We start from the raw sequence: 24,887 nt of genomic DNA on the forward strand, positions 1-24,887 counted from the left end.
TCAGGAGGTTGCCAATAGCAAAGTTAGTATTTTGGGGACTGAGGTTTTTGATGTCCTGGAAGAAATTGGGGGGGGGGGGTCCAACCATCAAGATCTGACTTTTTTTTTATCATTTAGGCCCAGGCCATTGGTTGCCATCCAAGCCTGGATATTAGAGTAGATTGTGTTAAGTGCGTGGGAGTCTTCCATGTAGTTGCCAGTTAGGGGTAACAGAATTTGCATATCATCGGCATAGTTGGTGTAGGAGATGCCGATGGAGTCCAGGAGGTCGAAGAGTGGTTTGGTAAATATGTTGTACAGTGTGGGGTAGACATAGGAGCCTTGGGGAACTCCACAGGAGATGGGGGACGAAGTGGTACAATCCACTTCTGAGAATATTCACATTGTTCTACTAGCTAGGAATGAGGCTACCCAGGCTGTAGCTTCCTCTGAGAAGTTGGCTGCTGAGGTAAGGTGGCAGCAAATAATTTTATGGTCAACCAAATCAACAGCAGCCGAGAGATCTAAAAGGAGAAGTAGATCAGGCTTGCATGGATCTCTGAAGGAATCTAGATGATTTTTCAGGTCCAGCAGGGCTGATTCCATACCAGGACCACCTCTAAAAATAGATTGGCACAGACCAAGGAATTGGTTACTTTCTAGGTAGTTCTGGATTTGTACACAGGCGGCCCTATCTAGTATTTCTAGCAGGAATGGGACTGTTGTAATTGTTCGGCAGTTGTTAGGCATGGCTGGATCTAGTGAGGGTTTCTTTAGGAGGGGGAGGACCCGAGCTTCCTTCAGAGAGGTGGGCAATGAATTTGAGTAGAAGGAAGCACTGATGAAGCTAGTGATGAAAGGGCGAAGTGATTCCACGCATTCTTTGATAACGGCAGCAGGGCATGAATCCCCTTTGCTTCTTAAGGGTATGAGATTTTTGAGGATGGTGCCTACTTGTGTTTCTGAGAGATCACATAAATGGAAGGGAGCTTGGTTATGGCCAGTAAGTGGTAGCACAATGTGAGGGGGGCTTTAACAAGGGTTTGTTTCGCGACATTCTTTCTTGAAGTGTAGAAATTGTTATTAGCAAGGCCTCCTAGATTTTTACACACCAGGTTTCATCCTTGATGATGCTGCAGGGGTTGTGTGGGGGCTGATGCTGGGGCTTCCAGTTCCTTGAGGATGGTAAAAAGCTCCTTTGTATTGGAATTTGCTTTTGCAATTCTTTTGTTATACGAGGTGGCCTTGGCCTGTATAATAGCAAGTTTGTAGGTCCTGGTTGAGGATCTGAACATATCCTTGTGGGTGTCGGTTGGGTGTTTCTTCCAGGAGGCTTCTGCCTGCCATTTCTTGGCTCTTAGGTTTTGGAGGGTCTCTGTGAACCAGGAGTTAGAGTGGACAGTGGCTTTTGCCTTGCGTGGTACTAGTGGCCATTGCTATTTCCATGTTTTTTTGGAAGAGGTCAGCCAGTGCAACAGGGTTGTTAGCCCAGTGAGCAAGGTATTCGGGGTGGAGGTTAGAGAGGAAAGACGTGATGCTGTCTTTGGTAATTTTACAGGTGCATCTCGCCCATGTAGGTGGCATAGGGGAGCCTGAGTTGCGGTGATCCTGTGGTAATGGGATGTCAAAATTCACAACAAAATGGTCAGACCAAGGGCAAGGTGAGACATCTGTGATGTTGACTTTACAGTTTGTCTTCCAACCAGTCTAGGGCACGGCCTTTGGTTTGGGTTGGCGTGTTTATATGAGGTGAGAAACCTAGTGCTTTTAGTGCACTGGCTAGTGAGGAGGCGTTGTGGTTCGTAGGGTCATTCAGGACCAGGTTCATATCTTCTAACAGGATCCCTTTGGTCGTAGGTTTGAGATTATCACTGAGGAGGTGTGTGAGGCCATCCTCAAAGATGCCGAGGGGACCTGATGGCCTGTAGACTAGGTTGAGTAGAATAGATCAGGTGTGGGACATGGTGAGTTTTAGGGAGAGTAGATCACTGTTTTCCTCTAGGTTATGGGGGCATTTTCTGATATTCAAGTTTTCCTTGTATATTAGTGCAGCCTCACCTCCCCTGGCATCCTGCCTGTCAGCTCTTAGGATAGTAAATCCAGGGGGGGGCTAGATGATAGCGCAGGACATGAGGCTGGATGTAGCCAGGATTCAGTGATGGCTAATAGGTTTAGGTTACATGATACAATAAGGTCATACATATCCAGGGCATGGGCCTGTATGGATCTTGCATTGATCAGTGCTCCTTTTAGTTGGGTGGGCTGGCTGATTGGGCCCTTCGTGGCGTGGTGGTAATGCCTTGTGAGGAGTCTTGGTGGAGAGTGGGGTTGCCACAGGTGTACCCAGCTGCGGGAGGCTGGTGTAATGAGTGTGGGTAGGTTTATATCTTGCAAGAGGCCGATGTACGGCTTGCCAGCCTATAATTTCTTGTGAGGAGGAATTGTGGAGTTGTGGCACACATGTGGGTTCACCTATATTTGAGTCTCTCATTTCTTCATGCGAGGGGTGGGGGGAGGAGTAAGCAGGTGGGCTGTGTGATGTAGCGCCCATGGTGGTGTGTGTCACTAGGGTGGTGTGTGTGTAGATCAGCTGGTGGGGTGTCCATGTATGATCCACTCGGTATTTCGGGCATGGATTGGCATAGAGCCAATCTATTGGGGATGTGCTTGTCTGCACTAGGATACAATCGGAAGGTTTAGTAGAGCTCGATGTCCTCGTCAGAGATCCCAAGGGGGACAGTTGGTGATGGGTGGGTTCCTGGCAAAGAGCCATGGCATTTGTGGTGTTTAGCCAGGCCGCAGGGAGGTGAGTTGGTGCCAGTGCTGAGGGCGGCGGAGCCAGGTGAGCTGCAGAGGCCATTATATCTTTTGTTGGGCTGTTGGATTCCTGAGAGCAGAGGGTAAAGGTTGCACAGGTAGGTTTAGTGGCACTGTTAGGGGCGCCAAATGCACGCTTACCTTGTGTTGTTGCGAGGGTCACCAGCTTTCTGGCGTGGCAGACCTGAATCGTTGCATCATTCTGCATCCTGCAGCAGATTGCTGTGTGTCGGTTCACAGGTGTTTGCTGCGGCCATCCTCCTGATACCGCATGTGGGGTGCAGGGCATGGTGTGTCCGGCGCTCAGCGCGGAGCACTGCATACAGTTGTAATGGCCTTAGATCATGGCCTTTGGACCTTGCAGCCTTATTCTGGATTAGCTGGAGGGGGCCAAGAGAGGAGAGAGCGAGATTGAGAAAGAGGCTGTTACAGTAGTCCAGCCTGAGCTCTGGAGACATTGAGCTTCTGGGGGAAGGTGAGAAAAGGAAGAATGCCTCTGAGGAGGTGGACCTGGAAGGTCCATGATGTGGGGGCTATGGAGAGGGTGGAGTCAAAGATGACCCTGAGGTTTTTGGTATGAGAAACCTCGAGAATAGAAAGCATAAGACCAGGAAACCAGGCTGTTGAAACCTGCATTGTGTGTTGGGGATACCCATAGCCCTCCCGCGTCAATAAAGGCCGGGAGAAGTACCAGCTGCCGTTGTTCCGTCCTTGGCTCCAAGAACAAAGCAGCAATCAGTGAAATCAAAACAGCTGGTGAGTTGGGGACACCGATACAAGACCGGTCTATGTTGAAGCCAAGGTTGCAAGCAGAAGCAGCAACATCGTATGGCGAGCGCTGGAATGAACATTGTTAAAACGCGTGTGATAAGAGGCGCAAGTAAAGTTGAACTACTGATGAGTGACTGAACTTTAAAAGCAAGATACAATACCTTCGACAGAGTGGTCCGGCAACACATGGGTGCTCAATCGAAGGTCTCTGTAAGATATCCAGTGAAAGCTAGTGTAAATATAATATCAAGTAGAGAACGAGTAATTGTGAACCAATATGATCCTGCGACGGGTCAAGAACAATCCCACGCACATTCGAAGATCTTCGATTTTGATGAAGTAGAGAAAGTTTGGAAAAGTAGATACATTTGGTCTGAGCCCGGCAGAGGGACACCAATTGAAGGTTTTGGATTCAAGTGGGTCTGAGCCCGGTGGAGGGGGACCCGGGGTGAACAGTAAATCACCTGAGAAGTTTAATATGTGAAATCCTAAGAAGAAAGTAGCTTAATGTTTGTCGTGTTGCATCAGGTACTCTGAAATAAGAGACTTTGAATCGAAAAAAGACTTTGTCACAGAAGGCTCGGATGTTGGAGTTTTGAACTGCATCCTCGTGCTAGAGAAGCCAGAGAGTGTGCTAAGCTCGAGTGTGCCGCCTTGTCCCATGCTGAGAACGTGGGGAAGGGAAGCCAAGGGCTTGAAATCCTGACATATCATTTCTTGAGCACTTTTATTTTGCATAACATTGTTTCCCACGCTATTTGTATTAAGAAGTAAGGATTGGCCACAGGTTTATAAGTATAGCCCCTTTTATTTTGACAGACTGGATTAGGACTGGGTTATTATTAAACCCATTTGAAGTTCAACAAACACCCTTGAACTGTGATCACTTGCGTCTGTTTTACTGTTTGATACCATGCCTTACATACGCCTCACAAAATGGTAGGGGTAGAGGGGCCACGGAAGGTGGCCAAAGGGTAGGAGGAAAAGAGGGCACTGGTGTCCCAATGAGGAGGCTCTCCGTCTTACTGCCACTGAGACAGAGATTGTTCACTGAACACCATGCCTGAATGGCAGACCGACAGTCTGGGATGAGAGAGGAAGAAGAGGGGGAAGTTGAGGGAAGTTTGAAGGAAAGCTGTGTGTCATCGGCATAACTCTGGAAATGAGGATAGAAGGAGGAGATCAGATGAGCAAGAGGGGGAGAGATAGATATTGAAGAGTCAAGGCGATAGGCATGGTGTTCGTCCGCAGGGCTCTATCCTAAGTTCAGAGAAATAATCTGCCTAGCTCGCTCATAAAGCGGCCGCAAGTGGTGAAATAACTATTCCAAACTCTAAACATCTGATATACATAGACCACTTCCGGACAGATATACTGTTACCCCCTTACCAAACAGTTATATGGCTTAATAGAAGGACATTATCACTGCCTGTTTCTTTAACATAGAAACTGTGACAGCAAAATTTGATTGCATGATATTAAAGATATCGCTGGGAAACGTTTTCTAGAAATTTAATCAAGCCCCCACCAACTCCCAAAAGATAGCACCAAACGTGCATCTTCTACAATGTAGCTGCCGACCTACAGGAAGGTGTTTGAATTCGTATGTAGAGAATCCTTGATTCATTTGAGTTTACGGGGAAGCTGCCTCACTTGGCATCTACATTATCTTATGTTTAAGCCCTGTTGCCCTCTTGACTGTCAAAGATCGGCCTCAAGCTGCACATGCATTTCCACGGATTTAATATGTTTGCCCAATGTAGGATGCCTCTGGAGTCATACTATCTTTTGTGCAATATCTTGAGATTTCTTTTGGGATTCCTGACCCCGTGTCTCATGGCATCTCTGTCTGTTTTCTGCTATTCTTTATGTTACATACTGAGTTTCTGAAGTTTATTCCTTCTCTTTGCTTCCTTGCCTCTAATAGTTTTGCCCTCACTGATTGATTTGTGACCATTTATTTGTCTCATGTATCCACTTTCCCTTCAAGTGTTCCGTGTCATGTGGCAACGGGGTACAAAGACGACAGGATTCCTGCATCAACTTGAAGACCCGTCACCAGGTGAACGCCATCTTCTGCAGCAACTCCGCCAAACCCATCACTTCACGTGGCTGCTTTTCCGGGCCTTGCAGTGAACCGCCTATCTCAAGAAGTCCCCCTAGCCAGAAAATGGCACCTACTCTGGGCACACCCACAATGTTGTCTGCAGCGAGCACTGACCCCGGACAGCCGCGTTTTGGAGAGAGGCCACTGCCCCCTGATTCTGAAGTCACCCTGCCTCCAAACCAGCACGCCGCGATACCTCCCCAAGATACAGACCAGGAAGAAGATGGCAGTTATGTACTGGTTAAATACTTTCATGCTTTAATATGTGAAATGCGGTGAGAATTGATGAGCTTCTTGTGTTCCTGCTTCCAGGTGCACCTTCAATTTTTTAATTGAGGAGGGGGACGTGAGCATTTTCCATGAATGTGTGTAAGCGACAGTGTGGTGAGGGATCTCCAACATACCGAGGAGCGTTTGGCTGAGTTCTCCACCCCGCCCACTATCCACTGCGAGAATATTTTTTCAATTTTAATTAATGGTCTAAAGTGGTGGAAATATTACCCAATTTCTCCTACAGTAAAAACACTTCTATAAACGAATGGCGCAACACAATTTTCCAAATCCACTTCTCATCGTTGGATGGTCCAGGGTTTCCTTTGCGTTAGTGGATCCGGAATACTCTGTACTTTGTTAGACTGTATTTTCTCTTTCCTTACTATAGCTAAGGTTCCATGTGTTAATATCCCCGCAAAAATATTGCAATACAAAAATATCGCCTTATTTTTGTGGCGATATTGAGCCATGGACCCTGCGGACACCCCTGCAAACCCCACTCCCACAAATTATCCCCCCCAAAAATATCGCCTATGGCTAGACAGACGACCATATGTACGGCGATATTTTTGGTGGGGATAATATGTAGGGATACCATAGCTAATTGCCATGGAAGTGTTCAACCAGGGCCTGTGTTTCAGTGATTTTAAATTGGCTATGATGGGGTCACAACAGTCAATTTTCATGAAAGTATCGGAGTACCTATTAAACTGTAGTTGCCACCTGGAAGTCTAGCTTGCCGTTCCTCTGCTACAGGGCTCGGGTCAGCCAGATGTTGTATCTGCCAAGCCAATCTGAAGGTTGCGATAGCTCTTTCATGATCCACATTGAGTTCTTGATGGGTCATCTTTCTCTGGATTTTAGTGCATATCTGTTTTTAAAGCTGGAACCAATATTTGAGGGCTGATGCTGAGAATCTTAAACTAGAAAGGAAAGGGGGCATGCCAGTCTAGGAAAGGGCACCAGATTCTGCATTCGATTCCGAAGCAGATCACTGATATCTTAATCGAAAGTAAAAGATTTAATACACATGTGATGATCTCACCAATCTCAGCCATGTTCTAGTGCCTTCAGTGGCCTCCAGGTACTCTCAAATCTCGCTACCCAGGCCAAATTACTCTCATATCAATCTAAAGCATGTTTTTTGTAAAAAACGTCACGAGAGGGGTCTGTAAATTAGAAATCCTTGTCCGGCTTCTCTATTCTTGCAGATAGCTGCTGTACTCAATCGATCGATCAATCAATCTTTATTTCGGCAGAAACCGCCATACACGATGCACAGAAACAGTCAAAACATACAACAATTCAATCCAAATATGCAAGGAATCTATACAACAAGACCAAGATAACAAAAACGACAAATCAAAAATAGGAATGTTAGTTGTGACTGCCATAACACACAAACTACTAAATGCTTCATTCTCAGTCTTGGATTTCACATTCTGGTGGGATAAGTAACCTTTGAGGATATGAAATACAGATGGCAGGTTAGATTTGCTGCAATTTAAAAAGGCATATGTCCCAAAGCTAGTTTTAAAAAAAAAAGATGTTCTCTACTCTTGCTGCTCCCATTCTTTCATCCTCAGCTTCTTATTAACGCATGGTATTGCATGTCTAGTAATGAGGCCTCCTACAGCAGCGCCTCCTTTAAAACACATGGTGCCTGACCATGTAGGCACTAGTAACTAGAAGAAATGCAGAAATGCATCAGAAATTGTTCTGTAGATGAGATACAAAGCAAGAATGCTTTCTTGCTTGTGGATCCTGACTTCTCAGCTGGAAAAGCGTAGTGCGCCTCGACGGCCACCGTGGTGCAGCATGGGATACCAGAGCAGGCAGGGTGCTTTAAAACCCAAGGGTTATGCTGTCAATTTTTGCATGACAGCCTATCAGTCTTTTTGTTAATCTCTTTTTTTCATGTTAAGTTGTAGGGAATATGATATTTTTAAATCACTATTTATCTGCCTCTGATGAAGAAAGTAAAAAATGAAGCCAGACAGGCGTTTTCATTAAGCGTATAACTGGCTATAATGAAAAGAGAGTTTCTCCCTGCGAAAGTGTTCTAGGATCTCGGGCACAGGCAGAGAGAGTCAGTGTTATGACCTTAATAAAGAGTCCCCGAATGGACAGCTAGGATTGCAAATAAGTCATTTTCAGACTTTAACTTACTTGCCACTGATTTGGCCATGCGTATCCCAAAACTCCTCGACCCTAGTCAGTATATACTTAAGTTCTTCTCAAGCCCTGGCGTTTTCGAATATAATCCATGATAATTAAGTCATTTCCTAACCCTTTAAATCAGGGTTGCCCAAGGACGGGATCCTGATGGGTTTTCAGGATATTCCTCATTAATATTCATGAGGAAAAATTTGCATACGTTTAGAATCATTGTATGCAAATGTGTGTCATGAATATTAATGAGGGGTATAATGAACACCCAACATGGATCCGCCCCTCGAGGCCTGGAGTTGGACAACCCAGCTTTAAATCATCCCCAAAGTCAGACCAGCCACATTGTGTAACGCCACCGTATTCTCATACTCAATACGATGATTTCTGTTTTGGGTAACTCCCTAAGGTTGGACCATCTGCACAAGCCTATGGGTGTGTCTGGCCACTGTCCACCTGTGTGTCTGTTGGGAGTCCTATTGCCTGTGGTTCTATGAAACAGCTCTAGGCACACCATGCCCTATTTAAAGCAGCCGGTTACCATACGCATGCAGTGAGAGCTGCACTGTCTGGGTTACTCTTATGTTTCATAGGTACCCGCTAGAACAGGCGTCTTCAACCTTTGGCTTGCCAGATGTTTTGGGCTACAACTCCCATCAGCCAGAGGCAGCATAGTTAGTCTATGGTGAGGGATCATGCGAGTTGTAGTCCAAAACATATGGAGAGCCACAGATTGCAGACCCCGGCTCTAGAATATATTGACCATAACTTTCTTTGTCATTCCATATCTCATGCACATCTTTTTTGGGGGGTCCTGTCTACAGACCTTGGCTAACAAAGATGTTAAGATATAAGACCCTTGTTCTCATCGCTGGTTCTCCATTACAGGTCCGTGCGGAAGGCTGTTCCTTAACGCTACAGGTCTGGTCAACACAACCTCGTTGGGGACACCCGACTGCATGTTCTCCATCGCGCGTCCGCTCGGGTCCATCATAACGGTGAACGTGTTGTTCAGCTCCCTGAACTGCAGTGCAGGTAAGTCTGTCATGGACGTGACATGTCATTTGAATCACTCACCTGTGAGAAGTGGTCCTGGCATGACAAATGGAACACGCTTCTATTAGAAGAATCCTTCACTGGAGTCTGCTGAAATATGTATTCGCATTTATTGAATTGTGGGGTGCAATTTCGAAATGAAATGATGTGGGAATCAATTTAGGTGACTGAGCCAGTCCATGGGTAAGGTCTCCTTAGAAAAAACTGTGGGTATCTGAGTGAATGTAACCAGCTGATGAAGGGTTACATGTCTTTATATCAAGAGATGATATAAAGAATGATTATACATCGAAACTTTTATAATGAAACATTGTATAGTGGATTAATTTTTTTTGGGGGGTTACCCCCAACCCCAATGTCTGACTCCTAAGAAACCCACCCTAACCGTTTCTCAAAAATATTTAACCTTTTACCCCACCCCTAAATTCATTCACTATAAAATATTTCAATATAAAATATTCGATATATGATCTTTCAATATCAAATTTTCGATATAAACACTGCATACCCTGATGAAGAAGTAGTGCAATGGGACATTAACCAGGGACAAAGGCAAGACAACAAAGATTTAAAAAGAAAAAAAAATGAGCAACAGCATACGGTTATTATATATTCATTTATTGTATTTCATTGTGCATTTGTAAGGCGCTTATAAATTAGGTAAATTGTGTTTCAAAGCGTCCAGATTGAAAATATGGAAAGTGTCTCTGTTGGAAGGGAGGGCTCGGTTCAGTTCGAGTTGGTGGTGAGTGCTTGGATCAATTCGAAGGTAGCAGTGGTGGGTGAGAAAGCCTCCTTTACTGGCAAATAAGTGGAGCTTGAGTGTGTTCATTAACCGTTCCGCAGATGGCTTTAATGTCTTGTGGGGATGGCATTTTGCAGAAGGCAGGCAAGTAGGGAGATGGACTGGAATCAGAAGGAGGTGCAGGACTGCAGGGATAAAAAAAAGGTTAAGGATGGAGGAGGATCATAGGGTCTCGGAGGGAGGATTCATGGAGAGGCAGTCATTAAGGTGGGGGAGGGCAAGATTGTGTATAACTCTGCAGACACAAATTCAAAAAGAGAGCAATTTTGCACGGAGAGCCATCCAACATATTGACGGTGTGTAGGGGTGGTGGAGGTTCGGAGTCGAGCAAAGTTGCAGACTTTGCTGAAAGGAGAGAGACTAGGCAGAGGTGGAGACCAAGGAATAGTCTTCAGCAATAATCAAGTTTGCTTAGTAGAGATGAGTATTTTGGCCGAGCGATATGTGAGATGATGACAAATTTTCCCAATGTTGAGAAGGGCTGCTCAGGCAGCCATGGTAGTAGTGCTAAGAAACTATTGGCATCTTAGGTCATTGTCGAAGATGACCTCAATGTTGCGAGCCTTCAGTGACGGTGTGTTAGGAGACTTGAGATAGTGAAGAGCGGATGGGGTGAAAGGAAGAGGAGGAGAAAAAGAGGGAGGAGGTGAGAAAGCTAAGTGGGTGGACAAGGTGTTATGTACTTTTGTGATTTAGAAGTAATAGTTGGAGGAAAAGTTGTCCTCTGACAGGAGGATTGGAAGTGTTTTTTCTGGGGGAGGAGAGCATAGCGTGGTCTTAAAAAGTTTGTGAGAATGAGAGCAGATGGATAATATAAGGTTAGTATAATAGGATGATTTGGCAGAGTCAAGGGAAGTAGTGGGGCAAGGCTAGAGTCCTTTTCCTTTTAGGTAGTGAGAAGAGTGGGGAGGGATATTTCCACCAGCGGCACAGGCTTGCAGGGAAGTAAATAGTGGAGAGCGGGCGTGAGAGGGGATGAAGCAGCGTGCAGAGTAGTGATAGTCAAAGGAGCTGGCAAATGCATTGTTAAAGTAGATACATGCTAGTTCAATGGCGTGGGCAAGTGGAAGAGACCAAGCTTGCAGGGAGGGCTTGACTTGGTCCAAGTGAGGTGTCACAGAGTCAGGTTTTAACTTCATTGTGGTGCTATGTTTGTCACTCCTGTATGGCAGGGGTCTGGAACTTGGGGCCCTCCCGATGTTTTGGACTATTACTCCTATAATGCTTCTCCATCCTTCACCGTGCTGGCAAGGGCGGATGGGAGTTATAAGCCAAAACATCTGGAGAGCCAAAAATTCACACCCTTGCTATATGGCAATATCGGGGTCCATTTTGATTGCACTTTGAAGGTACCTCCTGAAGGTACATATTCCTTTCTGATAATCTGGGTGTCATTTCCCAGTAGATTTGAAGTGAAGTATTCTTATTTAGGAAGTTAGGACTGCTACCCTCACACAGTATAAGGAATTCCCAAGAATTAGCCCTTCCGCTCGAGGAAAGCGGGAAACATTTTCCAAAACATTTTAAGTACTCTCTTGAGTCAAAGATTCCTCTCCAGCAATGATTGTGTCCAATCCTAGTGGCTCGGACCAGATCTTCAAGAATAATACTTTCCTCGCTAAAACTATAAACGGCTACAATCTGAGGGTCCTACACGCGTGAGGGATCATGGGTACAGGGGATGTCACACTAGGGATAGTATTACTGGCACGCCCTGTTTGACGTCCCTTTTCAAGTTTCGGAAAACAAACTGTAATACTCTCCGGCTTCCACTAGATGTCGGCCTATGCACAGCATGTGAATCTAAGCAGATACAAGCATCAGAAATATGATTACAGTGAGTAATGTATCCCATGTGGAAACTCTAGGAATTGGGCATTCATCTTGTACCCAGCAAAAAACCTTTGTCTTGCCAGGTGAGCTCCTGCTGTTCTACGGGCGGACGATGTGGCGAAAAACCTGTGCCCGACTGGCAGGGGTGACAGTGACATCTAAAACCAACACACTGACTGTGAGGCAAAGGCAGCTGGTACCTGGAAATGGCGTGGTACTTCAATACTCTAGCAAACCATCTACAGCCAACTATTACCAAGGTAACGCCTGAAGAAAGCTCTTGTCCTAGTATATTCTCTGATCATTGTTTTTAGTGTGTCTCTCTCTCTGGATCTTCATCCTTGTAATTCTCTGTCCCTTGCTTTCATCATCCACTAAGAACTCTATTTCTAGTACATTGCCGGATCCCTTTTTCCAGTATCTCTCAGGATCCTCATTCTTCTCATTCTCTGGACCTTGATTTCATCATCCACTCATACCTCTGTTTCTAGTACCCTGTCAGGTCTCGATTTCAGTTTTACTCTGGACCCTCATTCTTTGACTGCTCTTGACCTTGCATTCATTATCCACTCAGAACTCCTTCTAATACCTTGATAGGTCTCGGTTTCAGTTTGACTCTGGAACCTCATTCTTTGACTTCTATTGACCTTGCATTCATCATCCACTCAGAACACTATTTCTAGCACTCTGTCATGCCTCTTTTTCCTGTTTCCCTGTGGATACTCATTCTTCTACTTCTCCTCTTCGTGCTTTGCTTTACTCACCCACTCAGAACTCTATTTATCACTAGTACGCAGCCAAGTCTTTGTTTCCATTTATCTTTGCATTCTGTCCATATGAACCTCATAAAAACCTGGGGTATCATAAACTGCTTCGGGTGCAACCTTAAAACTCTGCTACTATTGTCATCCTAGAAACCCACTTCTGCTACTGTTGTGGAGCCAGTGGACCCATGTATCCCTCAAGGTCCTAGAACAGGGGTCTGAAAATTGTGGCTCTCCAGATATTTTAGGCTCCAATTCCCATGATCCTGCATTATTGACTATGCTAGCTAGGCCAGATGAGGATTGTAGTCCAAACCATCTGGAGAGCCAAATGTTGCAGACACCTGCCTAGAACCGTGGCAATTCTGTCTAACCAACACATCCGGACAAACTGCATCTGCAACTCCTCCTTGTCATTTATAGTAATGACCACCTTCCATCCCACAAAGTGACAGGCAGCTACCTTCCAATCAGACGTTTCTGATTTATTCCAGCATGCTACTTCTTTATCCGGATGAGAATGCCTCCTTGGAGGCTGCAGCATCTGCTTCGATGACCTCCTCTAATTGATAATCGCAGGACATGAATCTAAAAGGAATAGTGCGCTCAAAAGTATTATTGTCCCAAAAGATGGGCAATAATCAAAAACCTACATTAAACATTGTTTTAAAGAAAGTTCCTATGTAAACTTTTGAGCAAACGAGGCTCAAAGCGTTTACATGGGAGCATCCATTTTGCCATTTCAGGCAGCCTCCTCCGCTCATGTTAAACTCTGCCCTGACGGCACTAAACCAGCAGCAAAAGCCCCCTAGTGGGAGATTTTGCTTACTGCAGCCAGAGCAGAGCAGAGCTGTACATGAGCTTGGGAGGCTGCCGTCACTTTCATTTTATGTTTTTGGTGCTCTCCAAGTCCAGGGAATCACAGAAAACGTAAAATGAAAGGAAAAAGCAAAGGTGCAGCAATTATGAATACAACGTTGTTGTATTTGTGATTGTCGTGGTTACAAAACCACAGAAATCATAAATACAACGTTGTATTTCTGACTCCAGCGGCTTTTGCTTTAAGTCTCCTGGGCTCGTTAGTTATCTTGTTGGTGCAAATCAGAGGTTCCTTTCATCCATTACTTGGACGTTCCGTGGCCTTCTCCGCAAGATCAATTGTTGCGGTTATGCTATTCCAAAACTCTATCATCGTAATAGTTAGATTTTTATTTTTCCCTGAGAGAATTGTGGCCCATCTGTCTTTTGGCACGCAAGGGGGGGGGGGTCAGGATTTGTAATAATTTCTCTGAATAATGTTCTTTTCTCAGTCAATGCGGGACATTCCATTATCACATGAAAAAGTGTCTCAGTTATATGAGGTTGATTGCAAAATCGACAGAAGGCTTGGGTTTTTGGAATCTGTCTGGTTATCGCAAGTAGTTCCCAAGTAGGTAATTGGTTGAGACGTAGTCTCAAGAATTGGTCTCTGATATTACGGTCAGGAAATTGGATCAGATGGGCTCCAATATATTCGAAGGACAGTTGCAAGATTTCAATTTTTCCCATAGCTTCTGTCAATTGACCAGGTCAAAGGCCCTGAGAAGGTCGATAAAGGCTGCATATATGGGAAATTTGTTAACCAACGACTCAGGTTTTAGGAGATTCAAAATCATCAAGTTGACATTAGTGCCAGTGTTTTTGGTGAATCCAGTTTGTCTTATGTCAAATCTCTTCGTGTTTTTAATCCAGTTTGTTAAGTTAGAGTAGTAAGTTAGTAGTAAGTTAGTAAGAGTGTGGCAAATATTTTACCAATTGGATCCAGTAACGCGATTGGTCCGTAGTTCTGGGGTATTTTCCGATCTCCATTTTTCTATATGGGAAGAAAGGTGGCTATTCTCCAAGAGTTCAGAATTTGCTTGCACTCCACTACGTTTGTAAATAGATGGACACAAAGTGTTGGCAATTCAGTCAGGTTCTTCTTGATGATAGCATTACATAAGCTGTCGGGCCCAGGTGCACTCGATATATTCAATGTCTTTATTGTTGTCAAGATGGTTTCATGATCCCATATAATCAGCCAGTTTTTGAACACTTGATATTGGGACTGTTTCAAGTGAGAGCTGCATTTCCCTTTATATCTGGAATCGAAATGGGATATCCATTCAACTTCTGGAATGACCTGGATAATTTTGTCTCGAGTAATGCTCTGTGGGTTCAGGAGCTTCCACAGTGCTCTTGTATTGTTCGTCTTCATTGTTTATAGTATTGCTTCAGCCTCGTTTTGCAGGATCTGGGCTTTAGCACTTTTTGCCCAATTTCTATATTTTTGTTTTGCCTTTTTAATCAACAGGACTCAATGGGGATGTTTCAGTTTTTTGATCTCTGCCAACTCAGTCCTTAGCTCCTTTTTCTTTTCAGCCAACTGAGGATTGAATGAATGGATATGTTGTTTCCTGGAAAGTCAGCTGTTATTGATATTTTGGAAAAATGGGTCTTAACATCCATTCAAAGTTTATTTTATTCATACCTACACGGGAGGACTCTGTGTAAGACTATACTAATTGGTTGATTTGATTTCCATTAATGCGATGTCTGGTCACAGTGCTGTTGGTTTCCATCTGTGGCAAAAAAATGTGTTTCTGTCGGGGCGACGTGGCCTTCCCCATCTACGTTGATAATGTGGTGATCGCTGTTCTTTGTTTTAACATTATATGTCAAGGTTATTTGATTGATTAACATCTGTGGCATAAATATATAATCAAGTGTGGCTATTGACTTCTCACTAGACTAGGTTGATTGGGTCGTAGCATTTATTAAGTTTGGTGGTTTGGCAGTCGTCAGGTTTCTGCGCTTCAGTTGTTTATTCCAACTTTTTGCCTGTGTTGACAGTTTATTTTTAGGTAGCTGGTCATCGTTCTTGTCAGATAGATGTATGTTTAAATCTCCACAGATTATTAAGTAAATATCCTGGCATTCATTCATTATTTTGTCAACAGTGGAGAATACAGTATCAATAGATTCTTCAGTTTGTATTGCTTGGGGATTCCAATGCAGATGAAATATCCCTGATTTCTGTGTATGTTGGAACGATTGGGGAATTTGTTGTGATGCGCAGGAATTAAGGGGATATTTGCATATCGGAAATTGAGACCACGAGCTTAGGTTTTTGGTTTCAATCATGCGTGTGTTTTCTTCATTCTTAATGAGAGTGAGTAGCCCTGATGATGGTCATCCTTTTTTGCGATGTATTGCAGGGTTCATGGCTATAATGTAGCCGTCACATCCCAGTAGGGAAGAGATCCAGGTTTCCTGAATGCATATGAAATGGTGTTTCCACAGATTATCTGTGTTGTTATGAAAGAGATAATGGGAGCCTCTGGGATTCCATGAACAGAGTGAAAAAGCTTTACTCGGCTGGACAGTTGGTGGTTATCTTTCTTGCTTTCTTGTTGAGTTCATAGACAAACTAGTTCCCTCTAGATCTCTCCAAAAGGGATGTTCAATGTGATCAGACCGTACATAGTACCTGATTTCTTTCACAGACTCTCTGTAGGTATTCTGAGTATGTCTTTTATTACCAGCTTGATGGTGTTTAAGGTCTTCTTCATCAGTAGTTGTGAGGTTGCTTCTAATATTCTTTCTGTAATTTCCATAGAATTGAATTGGACAAGTACTTTATCCATAGTGATTTCGCTGATGAATTCAACTAATTTGATATGTCCTGTGTTGATCCATTTTAAAGAAGATACCACTTGTAACAGTCGCAGAATGTTTGTGCGATTCAAAATAAGTGAGTCTTTCCTGATGTGTATTTGTTCAATTCTTAGCTTAGTCTTTTGTATTTGTTCCATCGGATTTGTGAAAATAGGGGGTCGCAAGTGGTGGTCAGTGTGTGTAAAGTTTGTCCTCGTTGTATTGTAGCTCCTATATGTATTATCTATTTGAGAAATAGATTGCTCATCACTATCCGAGATGAGATCAACAATTAATGGATCGCCTGGCGTTGATGTTTCCAGATCGATTTCAGAGAGATGTTCACAAGTAAGATCCATATAATCGGTGTGTAGTGTATGTCCTTCTTCATATCTATCAATAATGATTAATGATTGATCGTTGTTTGGCGGGCTCAGCTCAATGCTCAGCTCCTGGTCTTCTATATAATAGGTAGACAGTTTTAATAGTAGCTCTTGTTGTTGTTGGTCTTCCAAGATAGCTTGTTTTTCTACGTCAATTGTAGTACTAACTCTTCGATTTGGGTCAAGACTACATCCTGAGGAGTCACCCACTTTACCCCCGGTGTTTGAGTTTTGTTTTTTCTCGTCCCAATCTTTTTTATTTTCTTTTTATTTAGGAGTGGTAAGGTTCCGTATGAACGCTCTAGAGCCATTTGGCTTTTTATATATTTTTTTATTTGCAATCTGTTGTTGGTGGAAGGTCTTTTTAGTTGTCTTGTTGTTGTAGAATATCGCAAAGTTTTCTGTTTCGTTTGGAATAGGGTGTATGTCAACATTTTTTGTTCCGTTGATGGTTTGCCCAATTTCGCCAAGCTCTTTTCACAAAGCTGCTTGAGTGTTCCCCGTGGCATCTGGGGCCTCAGCAGCTGGAGTTTAGTTATTGGATTGGTTTGGTTCCGTGGTTATTTGGGCTTTTGCATTATTAGTCGTCTTGTCTTTTGCGAGCAGGTGCATCATAACAGCTGTCAAGGATGCTTTTTCTTCGCAGTCTTTCCTTGAAATTTCAAAAAGTCTGGATTGCCACTGTGCGCTAGTTTCAGCTTCCAAGTTTAATCGATTATGTGTGGTGTTAATGAATGCCTCAAGATAGATCTGTTTGGAGTGAATGAGCGAAGAAGAGTGGCTTGATCTTTTTGTGCTTCCCCATTTGTCTCTTGTAGTTTAATGAAAGGTGTCATCTTGAGAGGTAACTGCCTGGAGAAGATTTTGCAAATCTAGCATAGTTGTTGGGATAGCTTCATGTTGTTGCTGTGGTGTAACATTAGGTTGACATGGACATTTTGGTTGGGTTACATGTTCCTTTATTAGTGGATTAGCACTCCATATATCATTAGAGTTGGTTGTAAAAGAAGTTAAGTGTGGGTCTGTAGGGCAAGGTGGTAAAGATGGTCTTGGGGTTGAGGAATTCCACGTGCACTGCTTATTAGGCTTGTTGGATGGGTAGAAGACCTCATTCCTTTTTTCTTGATTATTCATGAGGTCTTCAATCTCCGTTATAGCTAAGGAGAGCCTGGCATGCCGTGAGTCTATTGTATTCCATCTATGTTGGTCTGCTGCTTCTGCCTTTTTGACAGGTACATATTTCTTTTCCCATAATTTCTTGGCAATATGAGCTTTCTCTTTTTGTGACAGTAATGTTTGGGTACCAACAATGCCATTCCGCTAAGTTGAGACCAGGGGTGTCAACGAGTGGGTGATTGAAGACGCAAGCAATTGGTTATCACAAAGGAAGTCAAAATGTTGGTATCTCTCATTATTTTCCAGCCTGGTACTTGTTGTTGAGGGTGCAGATGAATACTTCCTGTTGATTGCAGGCTCCTGCTTATCTAGTGAATTGGGTGGATCAAGTGGTGTAAGAAGAACCAGTCGCTCCATCTCATTATTTATCTTGTTCGTGTTGTTAATAGCAACAGTCTTGCTTTCTTTCGTCATCAGTGAAGTCGAGTGAGATGCTTCTAGCAGTGATGTAGCAGTGGCAGCTGAGGGGTTCTCTTTCAGGGAAGAGTCCGGGTGTGCCGAGACAGCCATATTTAATAGATGTATTTTGGCTGGGATAGAGAGCGTCCTATTTCTCGATCTTGTAGATGGACCTGTGCTTGTAGCCATAATGAGGTATTCCAAGAAGGGAGTCGCAGGCCAATCGATAGAGGAGGTAAACGGGTCATGAGGCAGGCAGTCCAGATGTTTATTACTCTCACAGAGCAGTCGAGGACAGAGACCGCAGGGTGTCTCTGCAAGCAGCAGCGCTGCCGATTGACCTAAAGAAGTACTCCTGCCAGTCCTGAATGAATGTAATTATGCCGATGGTAGCGTGCCAGGGGGGGGGGGGATCGTGGCAAACCGATGGGTAATGAACACAGTCAGAGGGTGAGTGAAATATGATTTCTTAGGGTGGCTTGGCAGAAGGTTCAGGGGTAGGCTGAGGGGCTGTGCAGCCAGGTGGTGGTGGGGCCCCCAGTGAGAGTGTAGGATTGATGCGACCGGGTGTTAGGCAAAAACCTGTGCAGTTCCCTCTGGGACCACTGCAAAAGATTTAAGACTACAGGTGTTTGGAAGTAAACCCACTTGGTAGCAGTCTGTACCACACAGATTCACTTAGTAGCTGTGGCTGAGCAGTCAGACTTCCCTCAAGAAGAGTTAGGCAGTATACAGAGTATTCACAATAGGTCAAAAGAACACAGTAGAACAAGCAAACACTAACCAGAGCTTGGTGTAAAAGAGATATAATTATTTATTTAAAACCACATCTAATAAAACACACAGGCACTAATATTAAGCAGTTCAGAAACACGGTCACTAAAATATATACACTCCCTTAAAAGAATATTTAGACAAGTCTTAAATAAAGCCCCCACTTATTTTCAGACAGCAGTGAGCGCTTAACGCAGATGGCACTCTAATAATTTGTTTTAAAAGGGAGAGAAAGACAGAGCATGAATTGAAACAGATCCCAACACTTTCAAAAGAACACAGCAAGAGAGGAAGGCAGAGGAAGGCAGAGTCAAACCGTGAAGTTAGAGTTCAGAAGGCCAGATCCACTTTAAGAGGATCAGAACGAAATGTGTCCAAGGTCACACGGTTCAAAAGTGCATACCAGTCTTGAAAAGGTTCAGAAAGAGTTGGACCAAAAGAAAGGGACCAGTTAGATGGTCAAGGCGGCCAGCCCAGTCCAGAAGGTTATGTTAAGAAAGGAAGAAGGCATTGACTATGGCAAGGGGAAAAGTGCACAGAATTGCACAGTGAACAACTTTGAATCTAACAACGTGCATATAATACCCAAGACTTGTGTATATATAAAACCCAGGAGTGCAAATAAAGTAAAACAATATTACCAATATATGAAAAAAGGGATGTGGGGTAAGCACTTAGTACCTCCTTATGACTGAAAGGAAAGTCAGCAAACTCTTTACCCACTATGCTATTACAGATACTGACAGCGCTAAACCCACGTAGCGGGCAAGCAAGGACAGATTCTGTGAACTGACACTCTGTAAAATACTGAATAAGGAACTTAGAAACAGTACTCACGAGGACCGGAAAGACTCGTGAATGTCAGTAATTTCACGAACCCTGTAGATCAAACAGGGACCCAGAAGGCTGTAAAAGCAAAGGGTTAAAGATAACAAAATACATAAAACCCTAGTCAAGGGCAAGTATGAATTGTGATAATAAATTGTGAGGAAAACACAAGGGGATACACACTGGAACTAGTTACAACAACACCCACACCTAATAATCAATGGAAAATAAATGCAGAAGTGCAATGGAAAACATGGAATGGAATCTCAATAAAGTAGGATCAGGAGCATGGAAAATGATATCACAAAAGGAAACCTTTCCCACCATCCAAGGAGAAAAGGCAGTAAACTAATTCTACAAAAGTAAAGGTTAATTCATCAAGCTTTTCAGTAACCAGGACAGCATAAAGGGACAGAAAGCACCAGCAAACTGGGCTGCATCAAAGAGTAAAGCACAGAGAAAGGCTGTCTGCAGACAGAGGAAGACAGAAAGGGAAATTCAGAAAGCATAAATCAATTAAGCACATTAATCCGAAATCCAGGACAGAGGAACAAGATACAGGAACTAGGAACTGGGCACAAAAGCTAGGAACTGGAACTAGGTACTTGGCACAATAACTATGAACAAGGAACTGGAACTAGGTACTAGGCACAGAAACTAGGAGCAAGGAACTGGAACTAGGTATAAGGCGCAGAAACTAGGAACAAGGAACTGGAACTAGGTACAAAGCACAGAAACTAGGAACAAGGAACAGAGACTAGTCACAACAGGAACACTGCTACAATGACCAGCGCCGGACTGAAGCAAACTGAGGCTTTTAAAGCTGCTAAACGAGCACACCCCTCAGGCGTGCTGCCTGCTGCACCTGCAGCCACAGGTGTTGCCTATCCTCCACCCAGCCTTGTGCTGCAAGGGAGGAGATGAAGCAGTGAGCCAGGCATTCTGGGAAGCATAGTCATTTGATTTAAGTAACATGCTGGCTGCCAGGGAGGAGATGAAGCAGTGTGCCAGGCATTCTGGGAAGCAGGAGGTGAAGCAGTGAGCCAAGGCATTCTGGGAAGCATAGTCATTTGATTTAAGTAGCATGCTGGCTGCCAGGGAGGAGATGAAGCAGTGAGCCAGGCATTCTGGGAAGCAGGAGGTGAAGCAGTGAGCCAAGGCATTCTGGGAAGCATAGTCATTTGATTTAAGTAGCATGCTGGCTGCCAAAAACCTGGAATGGATCCGGAAGGGAAGTAACTTGAAATATAAGGTTTTAACGCTCCCAATTCATCAGAACACTGTAGCATAGGGTTCGAAGGAAATGTCCAGTAGGGAATAAACCCCAAAACATGCCCCCAAGTGGCGGGAACGGGAGCGAAGGGAGCGAGCCGTGACAGGTTAAGGGATTATTATTACCTTGTAGCAATCTTTAGAAAGGGAGGCCTGGCGGACACGGTACCTTAAAGTGGTCAGTTGTTCCTGGCAGCGGATGCAAGTCGGTTTCTTCGTCCGGGGGAAGAGAGGATCTCGTCGGGGAGGAAGACAGGAGTCCGTTGCACTTCCAGTGAAGAAACCAGCCGCGGAGTTCTCAGTTAAAAGGAGCGGTCCTTTGGTTTGCGGTCCATTGGTAAGTGGCTATCCGGTTGCCGGGGTGCTTGGCACGGGCAATTCGACCACAAGACGTCCTGGGATGCGAGATAAAGAAGGTAAACTGGTTGTGCCCACCAGTCAGGGGAAGAAGGATCTCCAGCAGTGAGATCTTCTCTGACGTCGGGAAGTGGTGAGTCGGTTCCGCAGGGCTCCACCGGTGGTGTCGTCGTAGCAGGTCGGCTCAGCTTCTCCCTCGTTGGATTCTCAGGTCCTGTGGCGACTTCTGAAGTTCCAGTCCCCAAAGCCCTGCTTTTATGCAGCACACCCCCACCCCTAGCTGTCACTCAAACATGCTAAGTGGTGAGCCGGCCGGCTTACCACTTGGCCCAATCACACAAGGTAACTCAGTCCAGGGTGCCTAAACTCCCTCCCACACACCCTGTGGCACCCAGACAGAGTGGCACCACTTTTGGAGACTTCTGTGGAGAAGCCCGCCAAAAGTGGAACAAAGGGCTTGACTTGGGTTGGAGTCACAGAAGAGAACACAAACGCCATTTTAGAATCGAGTCCTGGCAAAAAATACCAACCGGCGAATTAATATTTAATAAATGAACCGGCGGTATGTTCGAGGCTATGAGAATTAAATAATTAAAGTTGGTAGGCTCGAACAATGGGAAAATCCCATAGGGATATATTTGCGGTCGAATATAAAAAGTAGTATCCACTGCCACCAGCCAAAACTTGATCAGGGGGGACGGAGACGTGCCCCCTCGACTAACAGACCCCGGGGCAATCGAATTGCCCTGACCAGTACGCCCACAATATGATGGTTTGTACTGGTTTCTGTTCCTAATTTGGGACTAGTAAAGCCAATGGTGACTTTACATGCCCTGGGAGACAGTAGTCAGTCCCAGGGTATGGAGTCTATGGTGGGGTGTCACTATGACACCCCTGTGTCACTGCACGGAGGGTGCTGTGTAACACACATAGTAAAAAACACATGAGACCTTATGGAGTAAAGGACCCCATAGCCCATAAAACACATTAACAGACAAAGGAACACCATGAATCATGTCCAAGAGTGGGGAAAAAAAAGAGTCTCACTCTTGGCAGGAGAAAAAAAAAAACTCCAGAAATCCAGCAAAGCTGCTGGGGGACTCACTAGGTTAGGAAATTCAGCCTAAACAGAGAATTCTCCCTAACATCGGGATCAAAGGGCGAAGCCCCGCAGTCTCCCGCTCGCACAACAGGTGTCGGCAGAACTCAGGTCTGCAGCATACAGCTTACCCGCCTTCTCACCGGGCAGAAATTGGTGTCTGATGAAGGTACCGCCTTTCCCTCACGTAGTTGACTAGCTCTCTGGTATCTGTTACCCCCGCGGGGAGGCCCCAGGGATGTTGGGGATCCTCTGGTAAGTTATTTCTGGGGAAAAAATGAGGGCACAGGCTGGATGGTTCGTCCTCACGGTGCCACAGTTCCACAGAACCGGAGACAAGAGACTCTGCTTCCGACTCCGCGGCCCGCTCCGCGGCAGGTTCAAGTCTTTGTAGTGGTGAGGAGCAAAAGAGGACTGGAGATCCTCATGGTGTTAGCAGACAAGAGACTCGGCTTCCGACTCCGCGGCCAGCTCCGCGGCAGGTTCGAGTCTTTGTAGTGGTGAAGAGCAAAAGAGGACTGGAGATCCTCACGGTCCTAGCAGACAAGAGACTCTGCTTCCGACTCTGCTGCCCGCTCCGCGGCAGGTTCGAGTCTTTGTAGTGGTGAAGAGCAAAAGAGGACTGGAGATCCACATGGTGCTAAAATACAAGAGACTCTGCTTCCTACTCCGCGGCCTGCTCCGCGGCAGGTTCGAGTCTTTTTAGTGGTGAAGAGCAAAAGAGGACTGGAGATCCTTATGGGGCTAGCAGACAAGAGACTCTGCTTCCGACTCCGCGGCCCGCTCCGCGGCATGTTTGAGTCTTTGTAGTGGTGAAGAGCAAAAGAGGACTGGAGATCCTCACGGTGCTAGCAGACAAGAGACTCTGCTTCCGAGTGCTTATTTAAAAACTATTGTTATATAAATAATTATTTTAACTACAAACCTTGGGTATAAGTGTTACTTGGCTACTTATATGGTGGATTTCATTGCTACAGCTCACATTTACTACCCCTCTGGAGATAAGCCTGGCTGCTCAGCCACCCCTACCCACTTGTGCAGTACGGGCATATACCAAAAGGTGGGTTACCTAATACCAAGAGGACAAGGGTTGTGTAGTCTCCCCTAGGGTTACTACACTAATTCCTGCCTAACACACACGCTTTATGATCCAACACTGCCGGTGGTGTTCTGCAGGAAGATCACATGAGGGGGGGAAGCAGGTCAGGAGAAATGGCAAATCCCCTTGTTTAACTTTCCCCAAAGCCCCACTCTTCTAATGGCTTATTGTAAAATAACACAAATGAGGAAACCTAACTCTGTCATTAGGGACTTCAAGTCCCATAATTCCCAAACTACTGGGATGAAGAAAAGGGCTGAAGAGGTGCAATGTTGCAGGAGTAGTCAATCATTAACACAAATGAGCCACACCTGAGGTTGACTGAGCGGCTTAAGAAGCCCCCTCAGGTGCAGGTCAAGAGAGAGCATAAGAGCAGTCGTAGTAAGAAGCAGCAGTGTGATTCGTGCCGACCGCCTATCTGTGTGTCAGATATGAAGTTGCCGGTCCTGAGAGGGTTTGTGCCTCCCGGAGTCTGAAAGGCAGAGGCCACGCAATGGGAAGCGTACAGGAAAGAAGCTTGCCCCTTCGAGACCAAGTATGCAGAGACTCCACAGTGGAAAGTGAAGGCAAGGGAAGCTTTCCTTTCACAGAGACCGTCCAAGGTGGCTGGCATGCACCCGAGTGTCTAAAGGAGATTTCTGGTGGCTGGCATGCATCAGAAGATCTCTGGATCAAGAGAAACTCCAAATGCAGGTGGCGTGGGCGAAGGCATACTAAAGGAAGCAGTTGGCTGAGAAGCGAGGAGCCACAGAATGAGAAGTCATGCAAGCGCGAGGGGAATGGAGTCGCGTGTCTTACCCTGTGAGTTCACAAGTTTGTGGTGACCCCAGAGCACTCCATCCCCACTCGCGTGGCTCAGGCAGACATCTGACGAGTAAACAACGCTCGCGTAGGAGTGAAGGAAGTTCAGAGCTCAGCTTTGAATGCCGAACTATGAACAGCAGCAGATGCGGCACTCAGTATGAAAGAAGTGATTCCCAAGGTGATTTTGAATCGCTTACTAATGAAAGGCAACATATTGTAACCAAGGTGAATTACTGTAATGTTAAAAGTGTGAGTTGGTGGAAAGCCCACCAAACCAAGGGGGCGACATTGGTAAAGGCTAACATTTACAGGCATTGCCCAAGCCAAGAGAAACTATTAGTAAAAGTCAAGACGTACACGCATTGCCCAAGCCAAAATGAGACTAAAACCTAGGAAAGCACAATTAAATAAATATTGCCAACAACAGAAGGGGGCTAATGAAAGGTC

The 24,887-nt window shown here is 45.0% G+C and overlaps 1 protein-coding gene across 2 annotated transcripts in view; it reads left to right on the forward strand.

Moving 5' to 3' along the window:
* Positions 1-24,887, forward strand: part of ADAMTS13 (ADAM metallopeptidase with thrombospondin type 1 motif 13) — a 447,185-nt gene that overhangs the window by 376,107 nt on the left and 46,191 nt on the right. For both annotated transcript variants that reach the window (XM_069609349.1, XM_069609350.1), the window contains exons 29-31: positions 5,558-5,903; positions 9,005-9,151; positions 11,894-12,070. In XM_069609349.1, coding sequence (XP_069465450.1) covers positions 5,558-5,903; positions 9,005-9,151; positions 11,894-12,070 — 670 coding nt within the window. The remainder of the gene's footprint in view (positions 1-5,557; positions 5,904-9,004; positions 9,152-11,893; positions 12,071-24,887) is intronic.

This window comes from Ambystoma mexicanum, chromosome 8, assembly GCF_040938575.1.
Source record: "Ambystoma mexicanum isolate Mex_15411 chromosome 8, UKY_AmexF1_1, whole genome shotgun sequence".
In the NCBI taxonomy this organism is placed as follows: domain Eukaryota; kingdom Metazoa; phylum Chordata; class Amphibia; order Caudata; family Ambystomatidae; genus Ambystoma; species Ambystoma mexicanum.